The following is a 16449-nucleotide window of genomic DNA, read 5'->3' as shown; positions in this document are numbered from 1 at the left end:
CCTTGCGGCAATCGTAACAATATTGTGCATCTGGTTCGCACGCTGTTATTGTTGCAGTACAAGGCTATCGCAAAGGAAGATGCTGCGTTTCACACCGAAGGAAACCAGGGGACCCGGAGAAAACCTGTGCAGGATAGAGAGACAAAATACAATGCCCCGCATAGAAATGCACCCCAGTCGGGAATCGAACCCAGGTTGTTCTTGGCTGTGAGGCACGAGTGTAACTATTGCGCGACCCGGCCGCCCATTAGATGTCTTACATGAGCATCGAACCTCCTCTAGAAGGGTTAGGGGTGGGCGTAGCAACAGGATGAGAATGTGTAACATTGGCCACGAAACAAATCGGGTTCACACGGCAATGTCTGGTGAGGTGACACGGCCCATTGAGGGTGGATTATTTTCAGACATTCTTACCAGCAATTTGGCTTCTCAAAGCCAGTTGTCAAAAGCAGCGTCTCCTTGAGTGGTAAATAAATACAATGCTGCAATTACACGTGTCTACTGTACAATAACAAAAGTCATAATGGCGCTCATGATTTCCAGCTCGATGTCAATGCCCTATCATGAACGCCTTTCCTATGCCGTGTGGGTAATGGGCGCTTGTTTGACGGTACTTCATCACCCGGGTCGGTGCGGGTTGACGAGAGTTGCGGAGGAAGAGGTGGGGGAGGCGGTGGTGCCGGATGCCCAGGATTGGTCGATGTACCCGCTCATCATGCGGGCCACAGCCACCAATAGCGCCCAAGTTCGCCAGGTTGGTGGTGCGGGGTGCTTTAACATGGAGAGTGCCTCCAAATGCATAGAAATACGCATCTAGAATATTTGGCTGCTATAAATGTCCACATTCGCTGGGAACTCTCTGATTGTTGTCGCCTTCTGCGTGTGGGGTAGGGTTGCGAGATTCCACATGTCCCCCCCTCCCCGGCTTGTTCCTGGTAGAATTCAGGACCTGGCACCTGCGTTTTGCGTTGGTGTGTACCAGTTGCTTTGTACCTATATCTGGAACCGATGTCGTGTTGAACGTTTTTGGCGGACACAGGAAACTTAAGTACCTGGGGTGCAACGATGTGTGCTGATGGATCGTGAGAAGGAGAGATGAGAACAAGGGATGGATGGCTGAAATGGCGAGAGATGACTGGTGTGGTGTGTGATAAGAGGGGGGGGGGGGGGGGTCCCCGTTTGGTTGAAGGGAAAAGTGTACAAAGACGGTGGTGAGGTCGGTGCTGTTGTATGGGGCCGAGTGCTTGGGCACAAAGTGGGAGGAGGACCAAGCTATGGCTGTCACAGAGAGGATATTTTGGTGGATGTTGGGTTTAACAAGTAATGACAGGGTGAGAAATTAAAAAGTGAGATGAAGACTCAAGTTGGTAGAAGTCGCAGAGAAGATGAGAGATCGAAGGCTGGTGTAGTTCAGTCATGTGGAGAGACGAGCAGGAAAATGATGTGGGTCAGAAGGTGGAAAGTGATGCAAGTGGAAGGAAAGAGATCAAGCGGAAGAAGGCAGAAGAAGAGGTGGGGGGGGGGGCAATGTGACACGGTGGCCCGAGGAGCGGAAAGAGAGATGGACAGGGCAGCGTGGAGAAGGCTGGCAAGGAGAGCGGAACACTCCACATGACGTGTGGGACAAAAACGTGGACTGATAAATGTCTGCGTTTTCTGTGATAAACTCAATAATTCGCTGAAATCATCGTATTATATCGAGGACTGCAGAGCTTGGGCAACTGCTGGTAGCGACGGCTCCCCGCCGCCTGGCTGCTGCTGCCTTCCCGCCCATCTGTTCTTCCTCGGCGATCACGAGCCGAAATTTGCATGAACGTTGAGCGCGTTGTAAAACTAAAGATTCTTATTACGACAGCCACACAAAACCATGACGGAAATCCCAGTTTTAATTTGACTACTTATTCATTTATTTGTATGCACGTGCACCGAAGCAGCGTGCCCTTGCAGTCATAAATATTTAATGCACACAGGCACTGCTCCCTTATCTTTGTGTTTACTCACGCCGGGGTCACTGCTGCGGTGGTGCCGGGGTCACCGCTGACTGGACCTGCAATCCACGCCACTCTGGTTCAGTTCCTTCTAACCGGCGCAGCAGTTGAAACAACGGCGCACGTTTCTCAATGCCCCCCCCCCGACCCCAACCTCTCCACCTCTGTCCACCCGGCACTACAAATGGGTACGACCACAGTCTATGATCGGACGGGCGCGTGTGGTGGGGTCAAATGTGGGTACACCCACCTCCTTTCATGAAGTCTGGCCAGCGTGCAAGAGTGGGCCAAAGAATCCTAGTGTAGGGCCCTTCTGCCAGCAGTGGCGTGAACTAACAGTTGCAGGGCTGCACCTTTTTTTACTGTCCATAGGTACGGACACATTTGTAGAATTGCAACTGAACAATTTTCCAACGCAACGCCTGATCGACTTTTGAAGCCATGCATTGCAGCCCCCGCAATGCATTGCAGAGCCCCCGCAATGCATTGTGGAGCCCCCGCAATGCATTGTGAGTAAAGGGTATGATGTTGAATTGCAGCGCAATGCGCATGCACCTGACTGAGAAGCCATCGCCTAGATCGCGAGAGCCCAGTGTTTTAAAATAACTCCCCGTTTGATGATTGGAATAATTATATTTGTGTGTTTGATGACTCATTGCAGTCCCCAGTGAAAGATGTGCACTAGGAATATGCCCTTTCTGGGCACTCGGTGTATTTATATACATGTGTATGCATGTAGTAGGCAGTACACTCACTGGGTGTATATATAGAGGGTAGATTGTTAAATATAGGAGTAGCATGGAGGTCAATGTGCCATGCTCTGCACATGATCACCTGAGTTCAATTCTCGGTCATTTTAAGAATAGACTCAAGACGGTCTGCTTTAAAAAAATGTTTGATCTTGCTTTTTTTTAACCTTTTATCTACCCTGCCATGCAGTGGTGGGCGACACAGCTGCCATCCGTAATCCAAACTGAGTAACTTGCAAGTCATTATTTTCTGCACTGCAATGTTTGGCCCTATACCAGTTCATACTCTTAGTTTTTTCGGTAACGTCACGTAGGTAAAAAATGAAAAAAAAAATAATAAAAATAAAATAATAAAAAGCATTTATTATTATTAATAAAATAAAATAATAAAAATCATTTTTATTATTTTATTTTTTATTAATTTTAATTTCATTTTTTTACCTACGTGACTTTACCGAAAAAATTAAGAGTATGAATCCTTGCAGTCACAAAAGCTTCAAATCTAGAACCTATACCAGTTGCATTGTGCAGTTTTCCTTTTGAGAGAGCCGGTGGAACCCACTGCAGAGCAGGGGGAGAACATACAAACTCGACACGCAGAAAAGGCACCGAATTGGGAATCGAACCCAGGATCTTCTCGCTTTGAGGGCACAAGCATTACAACCCTGCCACCAAAGTATTGTTAAATAGAAGGATTTCACTGTGCCTTGAACCTGACAAGCCAAGTTCAATTCCTGGTCAGTTTAATAAGACCTTATTATAATGGCTTTTAAAATTAGCTTCGAATAATCGCTCGTCCACATGGTCTGTGGAAACGGATAGATACTTGCTTTTTTAATCTTGTGTGAAATTGTGCGCTTATTTTCGCAGTAATTGGTGGTTCTTGTCGTTGCGTTTACAGATTTGTGGGCTTTTCATTCTCTTCGAGATGCGGTGACGTGTGCGGCGCGTTAGAAATATTAAATGACCTTGTTTATCGGGTGGGGGGGGGCATAGACAACTCTTACGGGGGGAGGTGTGTGGAGGACAGGGAGGGGGGGTGCACGACAGTAAATGGTAAACAAAAGATGAAATAAATATGAATCGCAAATGCAAATTTAGCTCCCGTTCGGATCCGCTTTTTACCCATGGTGCATTCTGCCCTTGCTTCCCCCCCAAACGTCATTTTGCGCGGCGATTTTTCGCCGACTCCGTCGGCATTACTGATGGCAGACATTGCCCCCCCCTCCCCCACTGCAGGAGAAAAATGAATACAGACGCATCTGGAGAGAGACGATGCCATGCCGTGTGGTCCGCTCGTGTTGGCCCCACTTGGCGACTTAGCGTGTGGGGGGTGTGCGAATTGCGACGTTAATTAGTTTTTTTTTCCTGTGCCGACAAGAAAGAAAATCCTGAATTCTGGTCGTTGAAAAGGCTTTTCTTTTTTTTTCCGAAATAACGGGATGGCCAGACGTGTGTGTTAGCGCCTTAAGGGAGAGAAGCAATGGTTTGGATGGCGATTCGGATGGAGATCATTCTTGTAGCCCCCCCCGCCCTCCCGAGTACGCAGTTTGTGTGCTTTAATAATAGAACCATGACCATGAAAAACGAAACAAAGATTATTTTTCAAAATGCCTCCTAGATTTTTTTTTCCTTTCCCAGAATGCTTGTAAATAGCAAAAGTCAATTTCTCCCATTTCAGCTTGTATTTCAAAACAATACATTTCTCTCGGTGCTTGAACTGAAAGAGAGGGACGATGTTGTTTTTCAACTGGGGGCCATATTTTATATTTTTGTTGATCTCCTCTTTGAGCGGCCGCAGATTAACCTTTTGGAAAAAAAGAAATAACAAATGGCCGAATTTAGTCGGGGAAAAATATATAAGCCCCAGCAACGACAAAGGCAAAACGCATCAGTGAAAGCGGCACGTAAACATGGGGATGCGTGCGTGCGTGCGGAAACACTCGCAAGATGTGGTGTCCCGGGAGAGGGTAGGCAGATTCGTAACAGCTTCAGCCAAGGAACAGCTGTAACCCATGCACCAACCCACTCGTCCAATATTATTATTGTTATTCCGCTTGTTTGTTCAGGAAAGCCTCGCTTGAGTCTCGTAACTCTTTTTCAGCAGAGGTGCTGCCACGTTTTTGAAGTGGGGGAGTGATGATTGCTGCTGTGCGTAATCCCACATTGAGTAATTTGCGGTGCCATTTTCACCAATTTGGCAAATTTTGGACCGTGACGCCGGCACACGACGGCCCGCTCTCGCGAATGACGTCACGCGGATCTCTCGCGCCCGCTGCGAGGTGAAGCGGGTGACGCGTTTCCGCGGTTACGTCGCGGTGTTAACCAGGGCCGCCTTGCCGCATTAGAACCGTGAATCTCCGCAACGAGCGGCGAGTGCGCTGCCACTGGGCCACCCCGTGTGAGTGGCGTTCCGCGCGTGGGCCTTCTCCGTTCGACGTGCTGGCGGGGTGACCATTTTGCCACGTCGCGAAAAAAAAATCAATGGCGATTGTCGTAAGGGGAAGGCACTGTAATGGCGATGTGGAATTCGTGCCACTGGAATGGGCATCGTCAAGGGGGATGAGAACTGCCTGTCGCTCGCTCATTCGTGGCAGCTGGTTGCAGACGGTGGCGATGTTAACTCCCTCGCTGCTTTGCAGGAGGTCATGGGTTCGAGCCCGACCCTGACGCCTGTGTGTTTTTTGGAGTTTGCATGTTTTTCTCCCCGTGGTCGCGTGGATATTTCTCCAGGTCCTCTGGTTTTTCCCTTCACATTTTAGAATCGACGTCACGCGTTCAAGAGTATTTGCCTGATATAATTGACCACATACAGCTTTTACCTGGTAAAAGTAAAAAAAAATGTTTGACCCATTTTGTAAATGTTACCACATTTCACGTAGTCGTTACCACGGTGCAACTTCATAATTAGAAACATTTCCCTTATCTTTACGTTCCTCGAAGGACATAACATTCGGTACTTCCAATTAGCGTGGTTGCCTATGTACGGTGCGAAAGATGTTCTACATACATACATACAGCGGCTCGCTGCGCTTCTCATCAGAATCTTTATTTATCTTTCTAATGTGCAGTTGTGCAAGGGCATTGCCTTATTCGATTACGTGATATGCCTCTGCCATCAATTAGCAGCATCTGGGGAAAAAAATACATTTAAGTTCCAAAGTAATGTCCCTTTTTATATGTCATTTATATGGGACTGGGTCAGGTTACAGAATATAAACAAAAACTATTTTTAATAACAGAAGCGCACGACGTATTTATTTATCTGAGTGGAAGCATTGTTGTCTATCGGGGAGACTTTGCCGCTTTCATGATCCCTGAGATCAAATGACGTCGTGAGAATTGGCGACCGCGTCGTACGCGAGAGGCGCGCAGCGAAGAAAAGGCGAAACGAAATAACAACACCTCGGCCAGCAGCCAGCATGCATCGTGCACCAGACAGCTGATCCAACAACAGCAGCAGCAGCAGTGACGGCGACGTGAACAGCGGACAACAGCACGGCTCCTTGTTAGGAGGATTACTCGGCGAGTTGCCTCGCTCGGTGACTGGACGCGGCTTGCGAGGGATAATGATGACATCGCGAAGCGACGTGCCTGGTTACCTGCGTGTGCGACTCCCTTCTCTAAATCCGAACCCGAGGGGTCGGCCTTCATTCCCGTCCCTCCTTGCCTTTCAAGTTCAAGGAGGAAAGAGAAAGATTCTGGTTCTTGCAAAATATCTGCTTAGCTCTTTGGGCCTTACCAGCTGAAATAATAGTCCGGAGTCTTGGGCGTGGCTCGTATCCAAGTGTCACCCAGATTGTGTTCGTGACTTGGTCTTAAAGTTTTTGTGCTCTGTACGTCCGGAACAAAAAAAAATGTATTCAGAAGTTCTTTACCCAGGGCTCACTCGGCGTAACCATGCCACAAGTATTTTAATCAGCGCTGCTTGACAACACTTCAATGCTCATAGTAACGCACGTGCGTTATTAAAAGCGTTGCCAGAGTAGGCAGGCCTGCATCCAGCAGTGGATTGATGTGGGCATATTAACTCAAATGTTTTTTTTTTAATTGACGTGGTCGGTGGCATTTGTGCCATCTCATATTTATTAGTTTTTTTTTTTATCCAGCGTCTGGCTCGTAGATATTTTGCATCACTCTTGAAACCGAATGACGCAGTAACAATGGAAACCTGGGAACATTGGGTGCGTCAGTCTTGCCATATGAGCATTCGGGCATTAAACAACAAAAACTCAAATGAAGCATGAATAGTTGTAAAGATGCCTTGCTCTCATCTCTAGATACATGAAAATTCATCCGTTGCCTATATTTGGCGAATTGTTACATTTACAAATCGGATATTTACTGTAATTTTTTGCGAATCTGCAAACCAACTTGGCCGATAACCATGCATCCATTCTTTGATTAAAACCGATTCTTAATGCTCGGGGGAAGGTGCATCGTATCGCGCAGGTGAGAATCGGCTATCGTGGAGTCCTATCTCAGAATCGTAATATTTTATTGAGACTGCAGGAGGAATCTGAAGAGGTATGAAGCTCTTTAACACACGGACGTCCAGTACGGGCACGGGGGTCAGAATCTGCCATCTTGGAAGGTGTGTGTCCTCGCTGAGTCACAGTAAGCGCATTCGTGGACTCGCAATTCCAGAGTTCGCCGGTTCGATCGTCTGGCGCGGCAGCGGAAAGGCCTCGTGCAGAGAGAGTCTCTTAAATCCCCTCCGCCCCCCCCCACTCCCCCGGCAGCATGAACGTAATTTGAACGATCGCGTGTGGTGGGGCAAAGTGTTGGGAATCCTGCGTCTCCCAAACACATCTGGCCAGCGTGGAAGAGTAGGCCAAGCGTCCTCTTGAGAGAGAGACGCATTTTCTAGAGCTCCCTTTGTCTCATGGGCGGGGGGGGGGGGCCTTCTGGCCTAGCATTGGTGCAAGCAAAAGTGAAGCCTGGGGACGCACCTTTTTCGGCGCAAGCAGTGGCCCTGTCGCTTTGTGCCCGAGTGGTGGTGGTGTTGTTGCTTCTGTTGTTCGGCTGACAGAGACGAACGTTTGCCGCAGTTGCCTCTCAATCCACTCCCCCCGAGACCACAAATGGCAGCAGCCGCCGATACCCAATGAGGCGCATCGCAAAAACACAAAAGATGGCATGGCAACCGGAGGTTTTTCACATTTTTTGAGCATTAAAAAATATACATATATAGGTCACATCTGCAAAGATCCAATCTACATGGTGCTTGTTGTCTTTTCACAGTGCAAAACAATTTGGAGCAGCCGATGGAATTTATTTTCTTTCCCATTTTGTAGAATTTTCAGTTTTGACCGTGCAGGTCCGTCCGTCCCTGGTGTGGCGCGTGCCGTCTGCTGCGAAGAAAATGGCAACCCCCTCCTTGCGCTACACACACACGGAATAGGGGAGGGGGGTAAATCGTGTCTGGCTTTAAACAACGCGTGCGTGAAAGGTGGAGGTGGCCAGGTGTGTGTAGAGTGGGAAGATCCGCGCACCGAGGCTAACTACAACTTAATGACTTTCATCTTACCAGGTAGGGCCCACTGTATGTGTACATTCTTTCTCACCGCACCGTACATAGGGGAACCGTGCTCATCGGTGGTGTGCGGGGAGGACGAATGAAACGCCGAGCTGATATAGCACTCTTTTTAGAAGCGACCTGGCCACAAATGATAGCTCCACCGAGTGGCTTATCGCGTGGAAATTTTAAAGCAGCCAAATGCTCTTAAATGCGTGATTTCTAAATGTAGAGAGGGGAAAAAACGGAGGATCCGGAGGAAAAAAAAAAATTCACACGACCACTGGGAAAACACGCAACCTCCAAATGTACAGGCGTCAGGATCGGGTGTGATCCCACGACCTCCTGTAGACCAGGCGAGGTGGTTAACATCTCGCCACCGTGACGCCAAAAGTCGGCACCGCTGTGATCCTGGCTTCATGTGCAGGTTTCTGCCACCTGTGAATACACCGGGTTCTCGGGCGTAGCGAGGTAATTGGTTTCAGCCCGGTCGCCAATGACTGCGAAAAATATAAACAAAGTTGAATTAAGTTTTTCACATTTTTCCTTATTCCTGCTCGGAAGGTGCTACCACCTCCCCCAGTGTGTGGATACGAGGTCACTCGAAGGGATCGCGGCAGTAGTTCTGCGCGGTCTTCTTCTGTGGGCCACTTTCATGCATCGGGCGACACTGCTTACCGCAAGCGCTCGGAGGGGAAGCTTTGGCCTATTGACACGACGCCGATGGCACAAATCGGAATGAACCTGGGCAAAAAGACAATCACGGATGCTGCTACAGTCCCTTCAGTATCGTCGCTCGCAGGATTCGTTTCTCGTGTGCCGGGTGTCACGGCCAACGTTTGAACATTTCCTGACAAAAACAAATGGGCTGCTCCTGCGTAACTATGGTTACGTGGGCCCCGTGGCAATGGAGATGATGAAACGGAATGGCTTCTGAACTTGCGAAAGGGTGATTCCGTTAATTTGCAGATTCGAGTGCAATATTTGCACATAGTTGGGTCTGGTTTGTGAGCAGCGAGGTGTTTTCTATAATTAGAGATTCGGGCCCTCACCACCGGCAAATGCTTCCACTCACCAGAGCGCTGACAAATTCACAAATATCACCACAATCACACAATTGGCACTACCACGATCACTCCACCACCAATCCTACTGGCACCACCACGAACACTACGAAATAGAACAAAGATCCCCCGTATAACCTTAAAGAGACTTTACGGCAAGTGCTGTTCGCAGAGCACCTATGAAGGGTGGCACGGCACACGAGGGGGTGAGTGGCGAGTACTACGCCCGGCTGCCTTTGTCTCCCCAATGGTGATGTTTACACGCCACACCAGGTACTCATTTGAGGCTGAGTCGACCTAGGTGGAGGCCCAGGACCGGTTCAGATAATCGTCACTGGTGTTAGCCGTGAGCGGGAATCGAATTCTGGTTGCTGGGTTTGTAGCGTTAACTGCTACACAACCGCTCCCCACACGAACACCACCACCACCACGATCAGTCCACCACCAATCTTACTCACACCACCACGAACACTGAACTACCACTCCCAGTATCACCAGCACCACCTCGAATAGCAGTGCCTCCATCATCATCAGTATCATTGCATCACCACCAACACATTACTGTCACCCACTACCACTCTCACCCTTGCCCACCCATTAACCACCAACACCACCACTGCTAATGCTACTTTCCCACCACCACCACTACCACCGTGGCCACCACGACCACTACTAACCAACACCCACCACCACGACCATCACTGTCACCACCGCTGCAACCAGTCGCCACGAGCCTTCGAGTCAAAGTGCATTTGTGTTTTTTTATTTACCACACAGTCCACTGTCGATAACGATGTCCAATTATGTGGCTGCCTGCTTGGTATTTAATTAATCGCTGTACCATTAAAAATAAAAGCTTGTCACAGTAATAAACTGACCGAAATTGGCGATGCAAGCCACGTTTTTAACTGCCGGGCGATAATTATTCTGCGGCGGCTGCTGCTGCATGTTGTCAATTAGTTTTATGAATCTGCTGCTTCTGTGCACGTGACTGACTGTGCAAACATGAGGTTTTCTTTCTATGGGACGTTTTTGTTGTTTTTATCCTGCACCTCTCCGTGTGCAGTATTCGCCGTTGCCGTCTGTATGCGGTCAGTTCAATCCTCGTGCGATTTAGCAGTGCGCCAGATGTGGGGCGTGTGATTGAACGTTGTGGATAACGGCCTCTTTGAGGGCTCGTGCGTGTGCACGAGATGGAGCAGCATCGTGCCGAGATTTTCAATAGGACGGACGATGAAAAGTAAAGCAATTAAAAGTGATTTCTTGCTCAAATCAGCATTGAGCTACTGGTGATCATCTCCCGCTTAAAGCCCCCAGAGCGAGTGGTGGAAAGTTCACATTCCTAATGGCAGGGGCATAGTCCATCCATAAACAACCACTGTTAACGTGCCCACAAAGTGGTATTCGTTTGCTCGACCCCAGAGGGACGATGGGCCAAGTCAACCCACAAACCAGGGTTTGAACTCGCAACCTTGTGATTGCGAGTCACCTGACCGGATAGAATGGGGAATATTGATTTCGTGTCTATTTTTTTTATTTATATATTGCGTACATTGTCCTATTAAATTTCAAAATCCCAAGGTTTCTCTCCGTCGATTAAAATGCTAGCTGTAAAAGGCGCAGCCGTGCAATTGCTCCTCTGCACCACTGCTGGCGGCAGGGCCCCCCAATTCGAGGGACCCCCCCCAGGGAGCTGGCCAGACGTCTTTTGAAAGAGGCAGGAGTTTACCCACACTTTACCCCACCGCATCCGATCAACCTAATTATGGTGTTCCCGTTGATACTGCCGGGGTTTAAGAAACTCTCCACATTAAAATTAAATACTGATATAACTACTGCCATTTCGTACAAGTAAAAAAAAACATTCTGTATAACACTTAAAACGATAATCCTTCTCCTTTTCAAATCCTCAGTTGCTTGGAGTACACAATAGTCGTGCTCCTAAATTGTAAAGCGTCTTATTGAATCTCAGCGGGATACCTTGTTCCTAAAAATGAATGAATACGTACGTAAATATTCCTTTCTGTGTGTGGGTTGTGTATATATATTACATTCTGGAATCAACACGGTCTTGGCAGAGCAGCAGTGCGGAGCTGCTTATTAAAACACTGCCTTCTGGGTACGAGAGACCCCCGCTCACAGGAGATTTGCGCAAAGCGTAGTGCGAGCCGTTTGTTTGGGACGCCCTGAAGATCAGAATCTCACTCCTCATGCGTTGTTGTCTCTCTCCTCCCATCCCTTGTCTCTGTGCGTGCATCTTTGTGTCTGCCTCTGTGTCTGTCTCTCAGGGTGTTTAAGAAATCAAGCCCCAATGGGAAGGTAAGGCACACTCTCTCTCACTGCCAGCGTGCGAGTGTGACGAGGAGCTGGTGGCCAAGGCTGCTTGTGGGTTCACCGTCTCTCCTGACACCACTCCTGGATCAATTCTCACATTAAAACAGCTCGCACGTACACAGCCGCAAATCCACACACACACGCCAATACACACCCACACACACACGCTTATATACACACACACACACACGCTTATATACACACACACAAACACACGCTTATACACAAAGACACGTCAATACATACGCATGGCAATACAAACACACAATTATATATATACACACACACACACAAGACCCCCGTATAGCCTTCAACAGACTGGCGGGGCAAGTGCTGTTAGTGAGCACCTAATGAAGGCCGGCACGGCACACGCGGGGCTGGGTGGGCAGCATCACGCCCGGCCGCCTTTGTCTCCCTCAGCGGCGGTGTTTTTTTCACTTTTACTTTCACACTGCACCGGGTACTCATTCGAGGCTGAGTCGACCGAGGTGAGAGGCCAAGAAGCGGGGAATCGGAACTTGGGTGGCCCGCGGTTCGTAGCGGCGCAGTGCCTGTGATCATAATTTTTCGATTTAAAGCTTTTGTGACTGCAGGGATTCATCTTCTTGGTTCTTTCGGTAATTATTTCCCTTCTACGTGACTTTACCGTAAGAACCAAGAAGATGCCTCTGGCCACTTGCGCCACACCGCTCGCCTAAGATCGGATTCGTGTAAAATGCTGGGCTTGCTTTTAATTGATCCACGTGTTTGCCATCGTGTCGCGGACACCATTGGTATTGGGGAGTGGGGGTCAGTGGGGGGCGGGGGGGGGGGTCTCACCGTCCCTTCGTTATCTCTCCCTCAACGGAGGCGAGGGGGAGAGAGGGGCGGGTTGTCGCTTGAGCCTTCCACACTCTGTGTGTGTGTGGCACATCCCATTCGCAGGAGACGTCATATCTCATTACATCAACGGAGAAGCAATTGAATGATAATTTTAATATTTATTTATATAAATAAATCTATTTTTAAGTAGAACGTACGCTGCGACGTGGATTTTTTGCCGTGGTTAAAAATAGAGAACTTTCAAAACGGAATGTAGATTTGAATGCCGATTGTGGAAGTTTAAATGCGGACCCATACTGCATGTCCGATGACAGTATTGTTTGTTTAGTGTTGGACTCTCCTCCTTGAGACCCCTGAAATTATTTTTTATCGACACTAACTGCAGAAACTAGATTTAACTTGTATCTATCCACTGCTGGGTGAAGGCCCTCCCCAAGCTATTGCCGTCCTGAGAATCCAACGTGTCAACTCGCTCCAACGCATGGAGCTCATCTCATTGCTTCTTCTCGGTTGACGGAGACGCGCCGATGTTGCCTCCCTTCGGCTGCCGCTCCCCCGGCCCCTTGCAGGAGCAGAATCAGAATATGAATTCGTACTGGACGAATTCGACGAGCTATAAAGCAGATGTCTCGTCGGGGTGGGTCAGAACGTTACAACAACAAACATTACAAAAAGACAATAGTGCAAAGTGTAGGAAAGGTAAAGGCATCGCTTAAAATATTAAAAAATAAAATCACACAGGAATAGCCCACCGAGCTATTAGCTTCTTTTTCAAAAGTGACCTGGCCACAAATGACATCTCAACGAAGTTGCCCGTCACGTGGGTGTGGCGATGCACGCGTCAGGCCCTGGCATCAGAGTAGCGAGCGTTCTAAAGCAAGACAGCGAGCGCTGTTTGTGTATTTATTAGTGTGATGATACGAAGTGAGGTTTTGTTTTGCTTTTTTTTTCTCTCCTTCCCACCTTCCTGGGTTTTTTTTGTTCGATTTTTCAATGCTCGCGTTCTAAGGGTCACATTCTGTTATAAAACGAAGAGCTGCGCTCACAAAAGCGAGGGTGATTTTTTTTTTATTTACGGTTGCTACCTTTTTGTTTTCTTACTCGGGCCACTCCGTTTAGAAATCGCCCGATAATTGGGACCAGCTGATTGCAGAGGTTGAGTGCCAATTGTGACTCTTCATGCGTCTGCCTCGCTCGATAGCGGTTCGCCCTTGGTGTTGCGTCACGGTGTGTGTCACCCTTGCGTTTGCTGGTGCACGCTGCTTGCGCCGATGTCTCCCGGTGTGCGACGATCGCTGTGTTCAACGCACGCTGACCAGAGTAGTGGGTTGACTTTTGCTTTCGGATGCGCTTCTGCGGCCGTCTGGAATGCGCTCTTCTTTCGATGTTAGGATGCCACGGGAGCTGTGCACTTTTAAACGACTAAATAGAAAACTCGTTTATTTAGAACTCCTTTTTGTGTGTTTGTTGTCCTGTCCTTGCACCTCCGATTTTAGAAGTTCAACGTACATACGTGAAGTATGGTCAAACGATCCCCATGACCGACGCCGTGAGGAGTGTCTTTGATCCAGCAGTGGGTTCACAAAGGCCTGATGATATATATTTTTCCATTGCAAATCGCATGTGTGTCAACAAAGATCCCCATTAGAGGCCAACACAGGCTGTTGTGGCAATTGCTGTAAGCGATGACCTAATTAAGGCCGTCGCGTCGCCCCATTGCTGGGTACTCATTTAAGGCTGAGTGTACCTAAGAGAGGTCCAATACTGTATGAAGGCCGCCCCCAGACCATGCCACGATTCTGTGTTGCTTGATCATACTTCACCCTGCTGGTCAGTGCGGGGGGGGGGGAAGAGAGAGCCACTGGTACAGATATCACTTGCCACTGATACGAGCCATCGCCTGGTACAGAACTCAAGTCCGTGGGTTTGTGTCGGCAGTGCTGTACCCGCTTGCACCACCGCTCTCCACGCATGTTTAAACACACGTGCGCACACACAGGGTGCATACATCATTGCGTGCAATGTATTTATAAATGCATCAATAACGTTAACGGAAATGGCCATTGTCGAATATTGGGAAGGGATGGCCTTGCCACACCCACCCCCTTACACAAAGACAAAGATCCCCCATATAGCCTTGACAGACTGTAGTGGCAAGTGCTGTTTGTGAGCATTATTGAAGCCCTGGCATGGCACACGAGGTAGTGGGTGGCCAACGCCCGGCCGCCTTTGTCTCCCTAGTGGCGATGTTTACCGCACCAGGTACTCATTTGAGGCCGAGTCACCCCCACACACACACACTCGTCCCTCTGCTCGCTTTGTTCACGGCCACGGGGCTGGGGGACACTTTCTCTTGTGCACCTTTCACGGTCCTCCAACACCTCTCAACCCCCACCCGTGAAACAGTCCACGTCACCCTTCACATACATCCTAAGGTCGCACTCATTGCACGCAAAGCGCTTGCCACAAATGAACCACAATGCCTTGCCGATCTCGTCACGAACTCCGTTAATCCTCACGGCGGCGGCTTTTTGGCTAGCCATCGAACAAAGACGGTCACTGCATCACGCGCTTTCGGATGCGCTTCTGCGGCCGTCTGCAACGCTCTTTCAATATTCGGAAGCCACTGGAGCTTTGCACTTTCCAATCTAGATTGAAAACTAATATCTTTAGAACTGCTTTTGGTGTTTAGTTTGTACCCCCCCCCCCCCCGCTCCTCCGATTAGCACGGTTGGCTACGTACGGTGCAAAAGAAGTTCTACAAACATACCTAGATACTCAGAAACGTCCATCGGCTCCCAGCGCAGTCATGGTTCGAATTCACGATCGCACTTCTCGCCATCATCATGATTCTCCGTGGAATCGCACCTGCCTACCTCTATCCACTCTACCCCCCTCCACTAACTCTCCACTCCAGCAACCAAGGCTTTCTGTTGAAGCCCCAAATCAACCTTTCCTTGGTGGGAGGTCGCTCGTTCTCCTCTGCTGTGCCCCCATGATCTGAAACTCGCTTCCACTGTCTGTGCTGTTGTCTCCCTGCCCAAGTCCGATCTCGCTCGAGACCTCTTCCCGTCCTGGCTTCGCCTGCCTGCCTGCTTCCCCTCTATACAAGAAATACGTCCAGCGGCTTTAGTAGCGGTCGCACTCAGACGCCGTATTATAATCCACATTGTGCTGTAATTGTATTAATCGCCGGAGCTGGTAACGCCCGTGGGGCCCCAGTGGGCCCTGACATCCTTGACACGCGCTTCCCACTCGTTGACGTCAGCCGCGTTTAAAATTGTAACGGTGCCACCCACACGGCTGCTATTAGGCCGTGGGTTGTGCATCGGCCGTACACGTGCATCGCAGTTCTATTGATGTCACTCCGCTGCTGGATGAAGGCTTCCCGATTTTTTTTTTTTAGGGTCGCCAAATTTTCCGCACACCAAACCGCGGACGTATTTCTCAGTCGGCACTCGGTCTATCGCGACTGCGCAGTATTCTGGTTCTCATGAAGCTCCAACACCTAACGCAGATAACCAGATTCTCCGAACATATACAATCCTGCTGTCACTCACGGAGATGGAGCGATCACTTCGGCTCGCGTGCAGGGGGCCGAGATGGATTGTTGTATCGCAGGACAGCGAGTGATAGCAACGGCGTGGGTAGGCCATCATCCAGCAGTTGATGAACTATGGCTCATGATAATTAAGGCAGCGGCTGTCCTATGCAAAAACTGCCCCCCGACATAGACGTGTATAAATTTCACCACCTGACTCACAAACTCTACTGGAGATGGGAATGGCCCAACGTTCTTGTTAGCAGGGAGAGACACCTTTAAATATTTAACCGATGATTCATATTCAAATGTCACCACTGTGCTGCGAACCTGGCGACCCGAATTCCATGATGGCATCCCAACTGATTTGTGGCCCCACTCGTTCCACCATCCCACACCGGCCAAGCGCGGGGAAGTCGGGTCGTGCGACCCC

At 49.2% G+C, this 16449-nt stretch overlaps 1 protein-coding gene across 3 annotated transcripts in view; it reads left to right on the top strand.

The window, feature by feature from the left end:
- ARRB1 (arrestin beta 1) overlaps nucleotides 1-16449 on the top strand; it is a 63331-nt gene that overhangs the window by 29189 nt on the left and 17693 nt on the right. For all 3 annotated transcript variants that reach the window (XM_078613991.1, XM_078613990.1, XM_078613992.1), the window contains exon 3: nucleotides 11608-11638. In XM_078613991.1, the coding sequence (XP_078470117.1) occupies nucleotides 11608-11638 (31 nt within the window). The remainder of the gene's footprint in view (nucleotides 1-11607; nucleotides 11639-16449) is intronic.

Source organism: Lampetra planeri, chromosome 43 (genome assembly GCF_965212315.1).
Source record: "Lampetra planeri chromosome 43, kcLamPlan1.2.h2, whole genome shotgun sequence".
NCBI lineage: Eukaryota > Metazoa > Chordata > Hyperoartia > Petromyzontiformes > Petromyzontidae > Lampetra > Lampetra planeri.
This window is presented reverse-complemented; position numbering and strand designations above follow the sequence as displayed.